We start from the raw sequence: 19,561 nt of genomic DNA on the forward strand, positions 1-19,561 counted from the left end.
AGCTTGTGGGCCCTTTTTTGGAATTTTTATGATTTTCTGTGACCATTGGGCAAGGGTGTTTTTTTCAAAAAAAAATTTCTGAGTTTGAATTTCTGAGTGCTGGCTGGCTGGGGGAACAGTTGGGGAGGTTTCTGCAGGAATCTGTGGGCTTGTGGGCCTTTTTTTGGAATTTTTGTGATTTTCTGTGACCATTGGGCAAGGGTGTTTTTTTCAAAAAAAAAAATTCTGAGTTTGAATTTCTGAGTGCTGGCTGGCTGGAGGAACAGTTGGGGAGGGGTTTGCAGCAGTTGGGGAGGGGCTGGGGAGCAGTTGGGGAGGGGTTTGCAATTTCTGTGTTGTGGGTGGGTGGGTGTCTGTGGGAGCAGTTGAGGTTTTTGAAGACATTGGTGATTTTTGAAGCTTTTCCAAAACTTATTTTGCAGCCATTTGAGGTTTCTGAAGACTTCGGTGATTGATTGTTGAAGCTTTTCCAGAACTTCTCTTGCATCCATTTGGTAAGTTAAACTTTTAAAACTTTTTTGGGGGGGGTTGGATTTTGGATTTTGGGTTGGGGTTTTTGGGATTCAAGGACTTGGTTCTGGGTTTTAATTTCTGTGTGGTGGGTGGCTGGGTGCTTTTGAATTTTTTGGATTTGAAGCACATCACTGATTTTTTTTTTCTTTTTCTGAGTTTATGAAGGTAAGAGCTGTGCTGCCATGGGACCCAAGAAGACTGCTGCTGCGGTGGCCGGCGAGAAGAAGAAGGAGAAGGTGACGCTGGAAATGAAGAAGGAGATCATCCGGAAGCACGACGGCGGAATGCATGTGACGGACATCGCCAGGGAGTACGGGAGGAATCCATCAACCATCGGGACCATCCTGAAGATGAGGGAGAAGATCCTGGCGACTGATGCAGCCAAGGGAGTCACCAGGATCGTGAAGAACCGCCCAGCTGTTCTGGAGGAGGTCGAGAAGTTGCTGCTCATCTGGATAGAAGAGAAGCAGCGTGCAGGGGACACAGTGTCTGAGGCTGTCATTTGTGAGAAGGCCAAGGCCTTGCACGCTGACCTCATCCGGGAACAGCCAGGAACCTCAGCCGAGCCAGAAGTCTTCAAGGCTAGCAGAGGTTGGTTTGAACGGTTCAAGACAAGATCTGGCATCCACAGCGTGGTCAGGCATGGAGAGGCTGCCAGTTCTGATGTTCCTGCAGCTGAAGACTTTGCAGCGGAGTTCTTGGAGGTTGTGAAGACGGAGGGCTACTGTCAGGGGTTCAGGAGCAGAGGCGAGGGCAAGGGAGGAAACAGAGAGCGAGGGGGAGGAGGCAGAGGAAAAGATGAGTGATGACGACGACCCGAGATCTCCGAGTCTTTCCAGTGAATCAGAAGATTCACAGAAAGGAGCACCAGTGGCCAGAACAAGGGGGGAACCTAGGGGGACACCCCAGGAAGAAGGGTCCAGAGGGGGCTCAGAGGGGAGCAGTTGGAAATCGGGACCAGCGTCACCAACAGAGAGCAGGGGAGAAGAAGGGCGCCAGGTATCAAGCGCTGGCAGCTCGCAACAGGAGGGAGGGCACGAGTCAGGAGTGGCCACACCTCCATCGGGGAGCGAAGAAACGGTCAGGCGGAAAGTGGAAGGTTGGGCGCGCGCGCCAAGTTCAAATGCACAGGAAGGTGGCGCAGTAAGCAGCCCGGAAAGGGAGCCAGGTCCTAAAGCCCGGCGCAAGGAGACAGGAGGGTCCGGGGGGTCCGCGTCAGAAGAATCCCGGAAGGAAGAGACCACGGGGGGCAGAGGGACCCAGAGAAGAACGGTCAGGTGGAAAAGGTGGAGTAAGACTAGGTTAGTAAGCTGGTGCACAGGGGGCGGAGACTCAGACGGAGCTTCGCCGGTCTAACCCATAAGACGTAGAGCTGCACGCAGCAGCTTGAGAATGGAAACTGTAACTCAATAAAGACTTTTATAAAGTGAACGCTGGCTAGCGTGATCCTCTGTGAGCTAGGATCCGGAAGCAGCTCTGACAGCTACGTTCCACAGCAGGTCTTCAACTGCGACGAGACCGGGCTGTTTTGGAAGAGGATGCCCAAAAGGACTTTCATCACTCAGGAGGAGTCCAAGTTGCCTGGCCACAAGCCCATGAAGGACCGTCTGACCCTGCTCTTCTGTGCCAACGCAAGCGGCGACCTGAAGATCAAGCCCCTGCTGGTGTACCACTCGGAGAACCCACGGGCCTTCAAGAGACACAAGATCGACAAGGAGCAGCTGAGTGTCATGTGGCGATCCAACAGCAAGGCTTGGGTCACACGTGTGCTGTTTTTGGACTGGGTCAATCTTGCTTTTGGCCCTGCTGTCAAGCAGTACCTGCTGGACAACGATCTGCCGCTGAAGGCTTTGCTTCTGATGGACAATGCTCCTGCCCATCCTAAAGGCCTTGAGGTGGACTTGTTGGAGGAGTTCAGCTTCATCAACATCATGTTCCTGCCGCCTAACACCACGCCACTGCTCCAGCCGATGGATCAGCAGGTCATCGCCAATTTCAAAAAACTCTACACCAAGGAGCTTTTCAGGCGATGCTTCGAGGTGACTGACTGCACCACCATCACCCTGTGGGAATTCTGGAAGGACCACTTCAACATCGTCACCTGCTTGAAGATGGTCACTACGGCCTGGAAAGGGATCAGCCAGAGAAATTTGAATTGCGCTTGGCACAGCCTGTGGCCGGACTGTGTGGCACCAAGTGACTCTGATGCACCAGAGTCAACAGTGGTGCAGGACATTGTTGCCTTGGGGAGGACCATGGGCCTGGAGGTCACGGAGGAGGACGTCTGTGAGCTGGTGGAGGAGCACGACGACGAGCTGACCACCGTGGAGCTGGTCGAACTGCAGGCAGAGGCTGCGCAGGAGCAGGCCTCACTGGAAGAGGAGGAAGCAGCTGAGGAACGGCTGTCCTCCGAAAAACTGAGGGACATTTGCCTGAAGTGGAAGGAGGTGCAGACTTTTGCAGATCTACACCACCCTGAGAAGCACGTGGCACATGACGTTGGGAACTTTTATGATACGAGGGTCATGTCGCCTTTCAGGGAGCTGCTGAAAAGGCGGATGAAGCAGCAGACTATGGACAGGTTCTTGACCAAGAAGCAAAGAGTGGAAGAGGAGCCTTCTTCGAGTGGTCCCCTGAGAGCCAGTGTGGTGTAGTGGTTAAGAGCGGTAGTCACGTAATCTGGGTAACCGGGTTCGCGTCTCCGCTCCTCCACATGCAGCTGCTGGGTGACCTTGGGCCAGTCACACTTCTTTGAAGTCTCTCAGCCCCACTCACCTCACAGAGTGTTTGTTGTGGGGGAGGAAGGGAAAGGAGATTGTTAGCCGCTTTGAGACTCCTGAAGGGGAGTGAAAGGCAGGGTATCAAATCCAAACTCTTCTTCTTCTTCAGAGTCTTAGAAAATGTACTGTGCACTTTGTTGATTTTTAAATGTTTTTCTGTCATGTTTATAAAGTTAATTTATTTTCCCTTCAATTTTTGAACTGCTCTTTACAGTATGTGTGACTTTAAAGAGCAGTTAATAAACTGTTGTTGTACCAAATTTGGCTTTGTTTGGACTTTTTTTGACCATAGGAACGCATTAATTGATTTTCAATGCATTCCTATGGGATTTCGTGATTCGCAAGACGAAAAATTCGCTAGACGACAAAACTTGCGGAACGAATTAATTTCGTCTTGCGGGGCACCACTGTATATTATTCCTCTTTAAAATTCATCCTACCCATTTTTTTCTATGCTTAAAAAGTATACTCAGCCTACCGTATTTTTCTGTGTATATGATGAGTTTTTTTGCTAAAAAAGATTAGTAAAAAATTGGGAGTTGTCTTGTACATGGAAAATTGGCATCCAGGGGAATTTTTTTAATATGTAAGCATATATCCGGGATTTTGGCTTGGGCGGGCTGAGGTAGTCCCTTTTGCTGCTGTCCCCCCTTTCTCCTCCCCCCTCTGGGCTGCATGCAACTGGCTCGCCTCTTGCTTGACCACTGGAGCAAGAGCAGCTGCCACCACCGCTGCTGAGAGCTGCCTCAGCTACCTCTCCTTGCCCTTCTTTCCTTTCCCCCCCCCTCTTCCCCTCTCGAACTCCCAGCCTGCCTCCAGCCCACTCACCACGTCCCTCAGCTCAGTTTGCTCGATGGCATGGCCCGGCGCAGAGTGGGCGCTGCCTTCCCCCGGCTCTTCCTCAGTGTCCTGCTTGGGAGCCTCCTTCCCCTCGCTTCCCCGCAGCAGCTGCCACTGAGGGGGAGCATGCGGTGCCCCAACCACTGCCTTTGCATCTGCACCACGGTGCACTGCATGCACCTCATGCTGGAAACTGTGAAACTTGCCACCGCAGATCATCCAGATTTTCACTTCTATTTTAGGGTTTGGTTTTCTTAATTTGGGGTTCAAAAAAATAAGGGTAGTCTTATACATGGGGGCATCCTATAAATGGAAATATATGCTATTTTTATCGTACCAGCCTGGTGTGTATTTTTGTTGTTGTTGTTAACACAATAAAAATATAAAAAGACAAAAGTTCTCAATAAATATTTCCTCAAAAATCCACAAGGTTGTGTGCCCTTCCTGCTCAGTTACTGCTTGCACCAGTTTGGATTCTCCTACATTGAACATGCCCCCTTACACATGCCCACATTTTGTTATATTCTAAGACTAGACACTCATCCTGCCCTGTGTTCTAAACAGAGGACAGGTATGAAAAGCTTCACTCTTTGAGCAAGCATGGTAGTGACTGATATGGGTGCCGTTTTCCTGTTGATGGGGATCAGGTGCAACATGTCTACACCATTTTGTCATTCTGCATATGTTTAGTTGTGGCAACCATTTGGTGATGGGCACCCACAAAAATTCCAAATCTGCCCACTGGTCCCAAAAGGTTGACGACCCCTGTCTTATGTACTTTTTGTGCTATGTGCTTGCACTGTGGCTCTCCAAAAGACAATATAATCAAGTTGCATTTACTTCTTGAAATAAACTATATCAATCATTGCTTCTTTTTGAGCCAGAAATACCAGTCACAATTTGATCCTTTTTATAATTATCAGACAATCCTGAGTGACTGTTAATGCTCCCCCCCCCCCCCGTATTCTTTCTGTCTCAGACTTGGGAGGAGAAATTCTGGATTAGTCTTGTGCCTCCAGTGTATTTGATCCACTATAATGAACGCCTCATTGAATTACACAAATTACAATGATTGTGATACTTTAGAATACATTGTCTATTTTTTTTTCTCCAAAACCTTTCACCATATTTTTCCTCCCACAAAATAAAATTATATTTAATGTCAGCTTTTTTGGAGAGTATTTTAGAAGGTTCAGCTTGTAGTTTTAGGTGTCCACCTTTCATGTCATCTCTTAAACAGATTCGGTGTCACTAGAAAGGTTCTTGATGGATTCCAACCATTATCTTGCATCATAAAGTATCACAGCAATTTTGAAACAGTCTCCACTATCTGTGCTGTTCCACTTGGGCTCCCATGGTACCTAAATGTACCCAGCTATTTTAGGAATCAGACCAGAACATAGTGCATTACTGTTTGTTAACATTAAAACTGCTGTTAGATTATTCCTGTGTCTTCAACAGAGGGTTGATCAGCAGGTGAAGCTTTTCCTGACATGGAGCTAAGCAGTTTACACCATTATTTGCTAATCACAGCAGTAGCTCAAACTGCACTTACAATGGACTGACACAAGACCAGTTCAAAAATTCTCAATCGTACCTAGAGCATGTCATCTGAAGTCCACCACTGTTGCCTAGAAGCCTGCAGCCAAATAATTACTTATTTCAAATAAATATGTAAAACTCAGTCTCCACCCATCCCCTTGTCTCAGTTTTGAAGCTGTTCTGCCCTTTTCTTCAAGTCTCCTTCACCTACTCTTATTTCCCAGTTCCAGTCTTTCCTTCACCCACATTGCCTCTGGGCTTCCGGCCCCTTAGTTACCCCACCACCACGGATCTCAGACTTTCCAATCCTCAGGCTGCTCTAAAAACCTGCTGTCCCTAGGATCTGTATGGCATTTTAATACTAGCTAAAACGAAACTTTCCCCTCTGTTAATAAACAGAACTGGAAACATTCCAACTGTTTTGTTCCCTGAGCACTTGGAATTTTTGTGAACATTCCATGACATTGCAGCAGTTGCCCAATGCTTTACTGCCACAAATGCAAAACAACACTGATGAGAGGGAGCAAAGTTCAGTAAGAGACAGCACATGCTTTGCATATATAGTCCCAGGCTGAATCCCCAGTACATCCTGCTAAAGGACCTCAAGTTTGGAGCTGCTACCAGTTTGGACTAGACAATACCAAGCAAGATAGGCCAGTGATATGACTCAGTATAAAGCAACTCCATCTGTTCAGGGTCAAGTAAACCAATCAAGACACAAAGATTGTAGCACAAAACTAAAAACTAAATAAATCATGGCCAGTTCCTTAGGGAACCATTCTTTCCCTTTGATATTGCTTTAGAACCAGGATTCTCAAACTTCAAAAAACTAATTCCACTTTTAAAATTATGTGCCTAACCACCACCTAATTAGCAATACTAAACCAAAGAGAGTAAGACGTCTATTGGTAAACAGAGTGCTGAAATGGAATCCTACAGAGCTTAGGCAATCTAATAAAAATTTACCTAATTAAAAGTTGAATTGCTAAATGCTGTCTGAATGTGCTCCTTTGGTAAACAAGCTATTTGTCTTACATGCTTATAAACTATTGGAATCATTATCTTGCCAGGTTTTATTTTTAAGATAAGTGACTCGTGATTAACTTACAAATTTTATGTAAGACAGAGATCTCTCTTTTTGTAACTTTTCTACCGACAAGATATTTTTTCATTCATGGGTTGCCAGCACACTGTGGTTTGTGACATAAAACAACCTCTCTCAGCTGGTGGCATATAGTTAACTTTTGCATTTATTTGCATGTAACGCTAACTCAAACCTGAAGCAGATCCATCATGGCATCCAACTCAATGCATATATAACTGATGAAATCCTGAATAAACAACATATGCACTAAAATTCAACTTAACACCAAATAAGGCTACCAGTAGAATCAGGCTCAGCATTGTTGTGATGCAGAAAAACTATGGTAAAAGCTTATTTGGGCATAACTTGGTATTAGCAAGTATCATATTTTTCCATCTATAAGACTCCCCCATGTATAAGATGCCCCCTATTTTTGGGGACTCCGGTTTAAGATAATGGGGAAAGATTTATCCATGTAAAAGACACCCCCAAATTTTGGACATTAGTTTTTAGGGGGGGGGAACCTAGTCTTATACATGGAGAAATACGGTAGTAGGTGGGTGGGTCAATGAGCTCATTTTCCTCCAGTATTTCCACCCCAAGTATCAGCTTCCCAAAACATATTTACCGTATTTTTTGCACCATAACACTCACTTTTTTCCTCCTAGAAAGTAAGGGGAAATGTCTGTGCGTGTTATGGAGGGAATGCCTATGGGTGGCATGCCTACGGATCTTCCTCCTCTAAAAACTACGTGCGTGTTATGGTCAGGTGCGTGTTATAGAGCGAAAAATACGGTAATTTGTACTATCAGTTTTTATGCCTAAACATTTGCTATGCTGAGCAACAAAACGGCCTCAACACACACACTTGCAGAAAGACACAGGATTGCAGAAAGACTAGCTGATTCACATAGCCTTTCATTCGATTTCTTGCTTGTACATTGGTTTCCCAGTCTGAAATAAAGCAGAAAGATACTTTGGTTTGGCCATCTCCATTTCTTTCCTGCCATAAAGACTACCTCTTTTTCAGCAGCTCTGGACATTAGTACAGCCAGCAAAAGTGGAAGAACACATAATTAATTTCCACCTTTGATAATGTCTGAAGCCACTTGCTCTCTCCCAAGACAGACACCCAGGAGCATCAACATGCTGAGCTGAACAAAAACAGCTAATTATAATCTATCTGACTCAGAATTCAACCCCTGCTGTTCAAGAAAGCAGCAAATTCTACCATATTTTAACTTTGCATCATCAAAGTAAAATCACTTTTATAGTGCTGAAAAATGGAACTGTCCTTGCCCCTTGTATCACATGAAAGCAAGTGTCAGTATTGGCAGAGGTATCTCATTCTGAATAAAGTTCAGACTCAACCACTTGTAGTTGGGGGAATACAAAAAGGTGTGCAATGCTGTGCACCTTCAGACACTGCAATATCCAATTCTTGTTGTTTCTTATGTGTCCAGCAGTAAGCTATAGAACTTACATATCCATTCTAGGTTTTAAGGCATAACATGCATTCTCTCTCGTTTCTAAACCATTACCAGGAATTAAACCTGTTATCAGCATCAGCCGCAGGTGACACCCCTTAAGAGATCCTGTTGGGCATAGCCACTACCAAGAAAAAGGATTTCCATGTGGTAGTATAACGTAAGAACACAGAAGCACACACACTTTTGTAGCCCATTCCAATTGGCTAGCCAAATGCTAATATATTATTGCTTATATATTACCGTATTTTTCGCTCTATAAGACGCACCAGACCACAAGACACACCTAGTTTTTGGAGGAGGAAAACAAGAAAAAATATATTCTGAATCTCAGAAGCCAGAACAGCAAGAGGGATTGCTGCGCAGTGAAAGCAGCAATCCCTCTTGGTGTTCTGGCTTCTGTGATAGCTGCACAGCCTGCATTCGCTCCATAAGACGCACACACATTTCCCCTTACTTTTTAGGAGGGAAAAAGTGAGTCTTATAGAGCAAAAAATACGGTATATATATTGTCCTACTGTATATTTTGGAAAGTTGTTTTTATGCATTTGGACACCTCTAAAGACGCGGGTGGCACTCCGGTCTAAACTACAGAGCCTAGGGCTTGCCAATTAGAAGGTCGGCGGTTCGAATCCCCACGGCAGGGTGAGCTCCCGTTGCTCAGTCCCAGCTCCTGCCAACCTAGCAGTTCGAAAGCACGTCAAAGTGCAGGTAGATAAATAGGTACCGCTCCGGTGGGACGGTAAACAGCGTTTCCGTGCGCTGCTCTGGTCACCAGAAGCGGCTTAGTCATGCTGGCCACATCACCTGTCTGCAGACAAACACCGGCTCCCTCAACCAGTAAAGCGAGATGAGCACCAGAACCCCAGAGTCATCCACAACTGGACTTAACAGTCAGGGGTCCCTTTACCTTTAAAGACATCATAACCAAATTTTGTTGATGGTTCCCCATATCAAGGAGCACACTCTTATCTCTGTTGGGATACAACTGGGTGCTATTTTGAATCAAGACGACAGACTAAACTGTTCAAAACTGCACTGATTTTAACCACTGATTTCACACAAATATTTAATAAGCACAAATATTTTGTGCACACTTCTCCACCTCACCACTAAAACGTGGGAAATGACTGATCCTTTTGTCATACATTACAGTACTGGATAGTGATGTAATGCAGGATGAAGGGATGAAACCTTCACATCTATGAAAAATTGTTGCTGAAAGTTATAGGTAAGAACTTCATCCAAAGATATCAATTTCAATGGCAGTCTTTGGTCATATGAAAGATAGCTTCTATTCCTAAGCCATGGAATGAAACCTTGATTCTCCAAAACTTTATCAGATATGGGCAGCAGGGCCAGTAATGCTCACTTGTAATCCAGCTTTTTGAACAGGCAGGCTATGGAGTGTCATATGGGAATGACCTAAGCTTCCTGCTTATTGAATCAGGGGTAGCCATCTAGATGGTGCTGTATTCCACTTCACATCAGCCACAAACAGCATGAGAAATGGCCAGGAAATGGGAGTTGGGGAAGACAGCATTAATCTGTTTATTGCAATGGTGTTTTGAGAAGTATTCCTGTTTTTATATTGCTATTCTCATCTTGCTAGCCACTTTGTGAATGTCTGTGTCCCATATTCTAGTTGTTAAGTGGGGAATGCAGGGAAGCAAAGTATCTATGCTAAATGAAAACTTCCCTTTGAGCTTTCATACACATTACGAAACTGAAGGGAACACAGGTCTTTGCCGTTATAATAACCAAAAGGATCAATGACATTGACAGAAAAATGGTATATACTGTAATACAAATTAACAACAAAAAGGAGTAAGGAGAAGATGGCGGCAAAGAAGCAAAGGAAGAACAAGAAGGGAGAGATACTAGAATATACCTTCAAAAGGTAAAATCATTTTGATTAGCCTTGCAGTCTTTATGTAGACAAAAATCCTCCCTTAAATCTAGATCCAAGGCAAGGGGAGTCAAACTTCTTGTTTGAATAAAACTCTGGGGATCTTTTTAAAGTGCTTGCATATTGAGCTGGAGGAGAGAGAACAAACTCACAGATTTTCTCACCAGAGGATAACACAAGGCATTCTCTGCTCTATATGTTAACAGCTGAAACTAATTTATCATCCCAGATGGTATTGCAGGAAACCTAGCCTGAGGGACACAATATAAGAATTAACTAGATGCTCAGTAATTAAACAGCTTCAGAGACTTGCCTCATTTGTATCATGCCAGCCATTCATAAAGATTTCACCTTCCTTGGGACTCAGCAGCTATTGCCTGCTAGTTCGATTCAAATGCTCACTTACGGTATTACTATCTTGAAGAATGTTTTCCTTTTATAGTCATCAAAACCAGCTTCTGACACACAGATTTATACAAAGAAGGTGAAGCCCTAACTAAAATCTGCTTTAAAAAATACACAATTGTAATGTACAAGTTAATGGAATGATTCATCACAGTGATGAATTCATGCTCTTGTCCTTAGGCATCATGCTCACATTTTACCGGGTTGGAAAAACAAATACTCAAGTATGATGTCTTTATAAATATTGAGGTTTCATGACTCTCTGGTGAATGAGGCAATGAGGTAATAACACAAAGCTACTGTTTATTTGAATTAGGAATCCGCCTGCTTCTACTATCTCCCAAATATTTTGTCTTGTGGGGTAGTGTTTCATCAGATGGAAAATCAACTGAAGGCAGACCTCTGGGTAACATTTTGACACTTTACTTTGGCAGAAACATGGCTAAAGCTACAGATTTTTAAAAGGAGGGATGATAAAATTCATTAATGGATTTTAAACCAGGCAATTGTTCCTTTTAGAGATACGCAGATCAGACTATTTCCAGTTCATGTAAATTTTGTATGTATTCATTCATAATTCTGTTACGTATATTTGAATACATAACAGTGCATGCATGGCAAAGTGCAGTTCATCCAAAAGTACACATTTTTTATGTTTTCTATATTAATAGCTGTATTGGCAGAACTGTGAAATCCAAAGGATAATTGTACAGTGGTACCTCAGGTTACATACGCTTCAGGTTACATACGCTTCAGGTTACAGACTCCACTAATCCAGAAATAGTGCTTCAGGTTAAGAACTTTGCTTCAGGATAAGAACAGAAATTGTGCTCCTTTTATTTAAAATGCATCTCTAGGTTATTTGTGGGGCCTGCCTGGTGTTTTTACATGAGTAGAATGTGTCCTTTTATTTAAAATGCATCTCTGGGTTATTTGTGGGGCCTGCCTGGTGTTTTTACATGAGTAGAATGTGTGCTTTTATTTAAAATGCATCTCTGGGTTGTTTGTGGGGCATAGGAATTCATTCATCCCCCCCCAAAAAAATATAGTCCAGCCCACCACACGGTCTGAGGGACGGTGGACCGGCCCATGGCTGAAAAAGGTTGCTGACCCCTGGTGTGTACACTGCCTTCATCCAAGAGGTACAAATTAGGTAAATTAATTTAAAAATGCAGTTTAAACAAAATGTTTCTCCATCCCTACTTTGTTTCATCTTTGCATGCTGATTTTTCAACCTCTAGCAGAAGTGATGGGTATTTCTAACCACAGGGGCCAGTTCACATTTAGCAAGCTGGCTGCTTTTTTTTCTTCACACATTATCTCCTCTCTCTCTCTCTCCTGGTAAGAAAATGACATTGAGAAGTATCAGTATAAAGCCAGGCTATATTTGGATCCTTATTTATTTTTCTAAAATATTTATGTCCCATTTTTCTCAGCTCACAAGTAAACTACCCAAAAGCGGATGACATACAACTAAAGCAGTAAGATCAAACCAAAATAAAATAATAAATAACACACAATGCAGCAGGCAAAAAGTTCCAGGGAGAGGAACCAACCAAACAACTTGCTTAAAATTTAAAAAAGCTTCCAGGAGTTATCAAAACATTGTAAGCGTAGGAGTCAAATGGATTTCCCTGACCAAGGATAAAGATAGAAGTTGAATCACAGAGTTGGCAAGGACCTCAAAGGTCATCAACCGCCTATGAATGTAGGAAATCCACTAATACAATATCCTGGGCTGGTGGCTCCCAATCTCCAATGAAGGAGAATCCAAACAGCAGAACACAAATCCAGGCGAGCAAAAGTCTGGCATGCATTTGTTTGTTTATTACATTTATATCCCACCTTTCCTCCAAAGAGTTCAAAGTGTTATGTACATTTTATCCTCACAACAACCTCATGAGGGAGGTTAGGCTGAGAGATTGTGCCAAGGTAACCCAGTGAGTTTCAAGGCTGAGCAGGCATTGAACCCTGGTTTCCCAGGTCCCAGACCAACACCCTAAGTACACACTCCTCAGGGCAGAGTCATGAGTGAAGTCCATTAACTTTCCAAACCACTCCATTTTGTTGTAGTTGCACCAGGTGACCACACTAGGAACCCTGTACTAGAAGAAGTGAAATGACTGGTTGCTCCATCTCATTTTGTGTATGCTGATTTACACTTAACACAGAGAACAGCTTCCAAGGTGTTGCTGAGGACAAACTGCATGTCTTTCAAAATCCATTATCATGACTGGCCTCTACATCCAAGAGGGGGGGGTGGGATCCCATTATTTTTTTTAAAAAATCCATCACACCTTGTCATTATGTATTGAGCAGGTTAACCATCCATTTGTTATATACAGTTTAGCTGAGACAAGAACAACAAAGAATATCAGCACAGGGAAAGGTCCCAACAGAATTACAGATGCTTCAGGTTACAGATGCTTCAGGTTACAGACTCTGCTAACCCAGAAATAGTACCTCGGGTTAAGAACTTTGCTTCAGGATGAGAACAGAAATCACGTGGCGGCAGCTCGGCAGCAGCGGGAGGTCCCATTAGCTAAAGTGGTGTCTCAAGTTAAGAACAGTTTCAGGTTAAGAACGGACCTCCGGAACGAATTAAGTTCTTAATCCGAGGTACCACTGTATTTCATAGAGCCCTGTGTTTATAGACCAGCACCATTCAATGTTGTCGACAATACTTTTCTCCTCACAGTGATGGAGCAGCCAAAAACGACACACTCCAAGTCGACAACACTCATAATTCCCCCAGAGGAAAAAAGAATTCTGAAACGGTGGGTTCTTGTGTGCAGGTGACTTCTGCTTTGCTACTCTAAATACAGCTTTGGGAGGTTAACATTTACATATGCTCAGGCTTCACCATGATCATTTTCTATACAGGAAACTTATTCTTTAAAACAACAACTGAGCTGCAGTCTATTATTTGTCTTGTCAACAAGCAGAGCCATTATCATGTTTCCTCTAATAGCAAAGTCAGGTGGTTTGAGTTTGGAAACAAAACAAAAGCATTCAAGAACAAGGTTGCTGATTCATATGGGGTGGGCAACCCTAGGTTTGGAGAAGTGAACATTTGTAAATTAAAAGGATTGAAACATACACACACAAATGAAACAGCCCTGTGAGCTTCCAGAACCTTCAAAAATTTGAGAACCTAACAATATGAAAATACTTGAATAACTCGTCTTGTTGTCTGAAAAGGAAACTTTCAGACTCACATAGGAATTCCTATTACAGGTAGGTAGCCGTGTTGGTCTGCCATAGTCAAAACAAAATAAAAAAATTCCTTCCAGTAGCACCTTAGAGACCAACCAAGTTTGTTATTGGTATCTGAAAAAGTGTGCATGCACACGAAAGCTCATACCAATAACAAACTTAGTTGGTCTCTAAGGTGCTACTGGAAGGATTTTTTTTATATAGGAATTCCTGTTGATGTTGCTTTTTGTAGCAATCTTCACTACTGCGCCCACACTGGTTTTTGACACACCAGGCTGGAGCATTTGCTTTACTTTTTAAAAAGTGCCTGTGCGCACAAAGAGTAGAAGAGGAATGTACTGGGACAAGAGAGTTGCTCTTGTTTGTCCCATAGGGAGAATGCCAGCTTCCATGCTGGTGACAACCCAGCAGAAGTGGGCATGTCTACATGAGAATTAGTTTCCCTTGCGCTTTGCCAGACAAGGAGTCATGTGCATCTCAACAACTTGGGTAACCAAGGCACGCAAGAGCAATAAACACTTTAAAACTTATTTTGTATCAGCAATATTGTTTGAGTAGAGAAGAAATAGTCCATTGTAAGATGATGCAAATTCAGGTTACAATCCTTCATCAGTTACATCTGCTGAAACTTCCTTGCTTCAGTGGAATTAAACAGGCAGAACTGGGCACAGGATTGCAACGACAATTATTCCTGCTGCCAACTAACACTAACTTCCCATAATAAAATTTCTAACTGTGGAAATTTTTACATCTCACTTGTGTTTGTCTACTGCCAGCAAATGTAATCCTTTAAACCCGACCTGTGATTTAGCTCTGCTGAAAACACATAATGACATTTCCAAAGCATTTCCTAAATGCATTCAGTCAACTGACCTGTCTTTTTAAATCAATACTTCATGAATGAAGCTTTAGTTGTCGCAAAGTCCTTTTTAATACAAACAGGATCAAGGATTGAAATGCCGGAAAGATCTTACTGTTTGTGCCCAATTGGCAAAAATTTTCCTCTTCCACTACTCACTAAAACTGTAGAGCGAAAAATCGGTGGGTTTCTACAGAGAGGACTGGCAGCACCAGGCTCCTGCTGAGACCCACACCTCTACAGGGGGCCAATTGGTGACCTGCAGAGCCTCCTAGCTGTCACTTCCTAACTCCTTACCCTCCCCAAAGCATGACATCCTCCACTTGCCTTGCCCTCTTCCTCTTTGGTTGCAGAGATTGGGCCAAGCAGGAACGAGCAAGTGAATGGGCAGCAGTGACACAGGTGGGAAGTTGAGCCCATTCATAAGAACATAGGAAATTGCCTTATACCATCAGATCACTGGTCCATCTAAGCTCAGAATTGTCTACTGTGACTCTACCAGGGACACAGGTGGCGCTGTAGTCCAAACCACCGAGCCTCTTGGGCTTGCCAATCATAAGGTCAACAGTTCGAATCCCCGCAACGGGGTGAGCTCCTGTTGCTTTGTCCCAGCTCCTACCAACCTAGCAGTTTGAAAGCACACCAGCGTGAGTAGATAAATAGGTACCGCTGCAGTGGGAAGGTAAATGGCGCTTCCGTGGCTCTGGCACAGTGTCCCATTGTTCCAGAAGCAGTTTAATCATGCTGGCCACATGACTCGGAAAGCTGTCTGCAGACAAACACTGGCTCACTTGGCCTGAAAGCGGAGATGAGCGCCACACCCCATAGTCAAATTTGACTGGACTAAACCATCCAGGGGTCTTTTACCTTTACCTTTTTTTACCTTTACTGCGACTCTCCAGGCAGAAAACATTCCTGACCCTACTTAAAGATGCCAAGTATTGGAAAAAAGGACTATTTGCATACAAAGCAAGTGTTCTACTACTGTGCTATGGCGCTTCTCCCTGAAAGTGGAGGGGGGGAACCAGCTATAGCATAGTCCTGGTAGTGGTGGAACACATGAATTCATGACTTTAGCTCAGAGTCATGTGGGATATTTTAGAGATATGGTTCCTATAATTCCGATGTGCACTGCCCTGATCAGAACTCCCTCAACTACTGTGTGGATTGGAAGGTAATTTCCTCCGTATGTTGTATTCTCCAAATGTTATTACACAACTCTCAGCTCAAAAAATATGCCAAAGTACATTGAAATAATATTTTAGGTCAAAATATATTTATAAGAGATGGATCCATCCACTCTTAACTTCATGTCCCACAGGCAAATAAATGCTTAAGAGAATATATATCCCGTCTAACATTCAGCTGGCACTACAGGAATGTAAGTGATGTTATAGGTCATGAATGCTTTAACATATTGGTTTGTTGAGCTGCAAAATAAACAGCACAGGCAGAAAGTATTTGCAAATCTTATAGGAAAAAGAACATAATGAGTCAACTTCGGCCCATTGGTTTCCTCTGCCCTGCAAAGGCCAAGGTTATCAGCAGTGAACAAATTCAAGGGGAAGTCATTGTACTCCATTAGCTAAACTGTCATTTTAATCAAGGAGGCACTGGAGCACAGCTGACTGAACAGTGCACAGACTGTTAGGGGTGAGGAGAGGACTTTGTGCTCAGAAAGAGCAGGGGAAACACCTTGAACACTACATTCAAATTAGTCTAACAGTGTGACATGGATTACAGTTATGCAGTCATGTTATACAAAACCTCCCTCTCTCTAGGTCTCATAGTACATAGGTGAACAATAGGTGTTTCCTTAACGGACACCGATGTAGGAAGCACATACATCTGTCTAGATGGGGATGATCCAATGCCCTCTGCAAGACTCCATATTGCTCACGGTGGCGCTTGTATTATAGCAGGGATAGGGAACTTGTGCTCTTCCAGTCTATTGTTGAATGACAGCGCCAATCATCCCTGGGTCATTGGCCATGCTGGCTTGAGCTGATGGGAGTTGGAATCCAACAACATCTGAGGGCCACAAGTACCTCACTGCTGCTATATAAGTTTTAGTCTCTCTCTCTCATGCTGTCTGAAGAACAAAGACAGGAAGAGGGGGAGGCTGCTAATTGAGCAGATAACCTCAGACACACCCATATCAACCATGCTCAAGGGACATTACCTATGGTCAAAACAATGACAAATAGGATTGCAGCCTTGACCATCTGAATAGCTGCAACACTGAGCAAATGAACAACATGCTGAGGGAGAGATGCTGAAGGGGGAAACAATGAGACTTGCCTTTTAAAAATATATACATTAATTGCTAGACAATAATTGCTAGAGTTTATGGCTGGAAAGTGTTTGCTCGTTTTTAAGTGCTTTTATGTTAGATGTGAAGGCAACAGTACAAATTACTAAAAGAAGCCATTAGTGGCTATAGAAATATTGATAAAGTATTTTTAAAAAAATATCCTAGTGACAGGATGCAATGTAAACCTCAACTAATGGTAGATTCCGTATCTAAGCTAGCTGGTAATAAAGTAGAAATTCAAGATCATCCTATTATAAACCTCTCTGCTCTCAGTAAACCTCCCCCATTATTTATAAGTGTCCTGTGCGGGAGCTCTGTTGCTCCATCTACAGTATGATCTTCCCCTCAAACCCCATGGATATCCCAAAATGTATACCTATGCATAGTTAGCAAAGTCTCCTCAGAGATTGATTGGTTCGATGCTCTTCCCCATATTGTGGCTCTTTTCAGTCCAAGTAGCAAACCATTCTAGCTTTTTATTCACTCTCTTACACTGCATGCCCATCTCTGCACATCTGAAAATAAATCAATATGGTGGGGTAGAGAATAGAAGTGGTGTTTTTAGTATTTTTTTCCAAGACTTCCCCCATCTATTGCCTAGAGATGACAGATCACACCACTGGAGGTTGTACAAACTTCATGTGATGAATAACATGTATTTTAAATCATCTGAAACAGGAATGGAAAACCTATTATCCTCCAGATTATGTTGGATCACAACTCCCATCATCTCTAACTTTCGGCCAAAAGTTTTGAAGGAGTCCAAAAATAGTACCGCCATTGCAGCATGAAAACAAATGTTCCAGGACTTAAATTGATGGGGGGGGGGGAATTGGACCGTGGCAAAACGGGAACAGTTATTTCAAGTTCCCGACTCGGTGAACCTGCAAGGACTCTGGAAAATTTATCTTTGGAAAGAGAAAGTAAGTTTGTTCCCTCTTATCAGACTGACTTAAAAAAAAAAAAAGAATCTGCAAAGTCTATGCATAATTCTTTATGTGCAGAAAAGTGAATCTTCGGCTAAGGAAAATACGGAACTGGCATGTATGTATATTTAAGACAGGATTGGTGTACTGTTTTTATTGTTAATATGACTTTGTTTGTTTGTTCTCTCTCTCTCTCTCTCTCTCTCTCTCTCTCTCTCTCTCTTTCTTTTTCTTTTTGTTGTATCTGGTGGGGGGGGGGGATGCATGAAGAAGGTCATGCATATCTTTCTTAGCCAAGCCAGGGAGCAACCAATCCTCACCATCTATTCCCTTAAGACCATATTTTAGAGGTACTGTAGTTGAAAGCTTATGTGGATTTAGGACAGAGCTGCTGAAATGCCCAGAGCAAAATGGATAGGCTTTAAAAAAGAAAAAAAGAAGTTGTTCATGGGCAATGGAAAACACATAAAGTGATGGGTTTAAGACCACCGCCACAAACACATGGTTAGCTTAGATGAAATACTGACTTAGCTCAAAATAGAATTTGCCATATAACAGGGTAAACATAAGTTAGGATATTGCTATCCACACACATCTGAATATAAGTCTGCTCCAAAATATCAAAACAACTCCATTTGGATGCACCCATTGATGTGGGATGGAAACTTTTCTGCAGAATTGTTTTCAAGACAGAACACTTTCCTCTGTGTGTGTGTGTGTGTGTGTGTGTGTGTGTGTGTGTGTGTGGATTTTCTTTCATTCTACCAGTTTATTAGGAACAATGAATGAATGCCAACTGGAACTACAATAATAGGCAAGCTGGGGAGTTTCGAAATTTTAATTAATGGTTTTCAGTAATGTTTTTCAGATGATTATCCCTAGCAAGTATGCCAGTCAACATATCATGCACAGTTCTTCAGATGGCTAAAATTTATTAGTGTGTCAATAGTACTCAGTGCCTTTGTTTTTATTCTTAAAATTTAAACAATGGAAAGGAAATGCACTGTGCTTAAATTTCCCCTCCCAAATATTTCAGATCAAATGTTTGCGGTGTACTGGGTTAAAATATGAAGAGGGGTACTTTTTAAAGGCTTTGTTCACTAAATACAAACTAAATATGATCACTCCCCAGGGCATGCAAATATTTTCCAATGCAAGCTGGACATTTTCTAATTCAAAGTTTTCCAGAACACCCACATCACTAGCTGCACCTACACTTGTCCATAGGTGGGAAATAGGCATTTCTGGTGGAATAAATGCCAATCCAAAGCATTTGGGGTTACATTTAAATTGGACACACCTTCAAAAAGCTTCCCAAGGTAAAATGGTCTCTAAAACGACCTCTCTCTCTCCATTATTTGTGGTATTACCTGTATGTATGGACAAACAAGAGCCATGAGGTGGCACTGTCCAGGGAGTATGGGAAGATGGAACATCACCACATCATCATGGAATCTCTCTTAACTCTACATGGTGTCAGAGTGTAAAGTAACTATACAATCTCTAGATCTGTGGTAAGAGGGAACTGCACACATAGAAAATGTCAGATGTAAATTCCTCCACCAAAGAAAGTGAACAATACGTACGTGGTATGTAAAACTCAATCTGAGATATAATATCCACCGGATGTAGCCCAGAGTTTTGACAAGAGAATCACTTCAGGTACCCAAAACCTTATGGTTGTAG

At 43.0% G+C, this 19,561-nt stretch overlaps 2 protein-coding genes across 2 annotated transcripts in view; one reads left to right on the forward strand and one right to left on the reverse strand.

Moving 5' to 3' along the window:
- The window catches only part of PLCL1 (phospholipase C like 1 (inactive)), a 196,897-nt gene that overhangs the window by 164,523 nt on the left and 12,813 nt on the right, over positions 1–19,561 (reverse strand). The window lies entirely within an intron of this gene.
- LOC308596792 (tigger transposable element-derived protein 1-like) lies at positions 307–3,167 on the forward strand (the record flags this gene model as incomplete). Its single annotated transcript, XM_081212052.1, has 3 exons — positions 307–494; positions 679–1,104; positions 1,997–3,167. The coding sequence occupies exon 3, from the start codon at positions 2,052–2,054 to the stop codon at positions 3,165–3,167; it is 1,116 nt and encodes a 371-aa protein (XP_081068178.1). The 5' UTR covers positions 307–494; positions 679–1,104; positions 1,997–2,051.

The sequence above is a fragment of the Podarcis bocagei genome (assembly GCF_964188305.1).
Source record: "Podarcis bocagei genome assembly, chromosome: 1".
Lineage (NCBI taxonomy): Eukaryota > Metazoa > Chordata > Lepidosauria > Squamata > Lacertidae > Podarcis > Podarcis bocagei.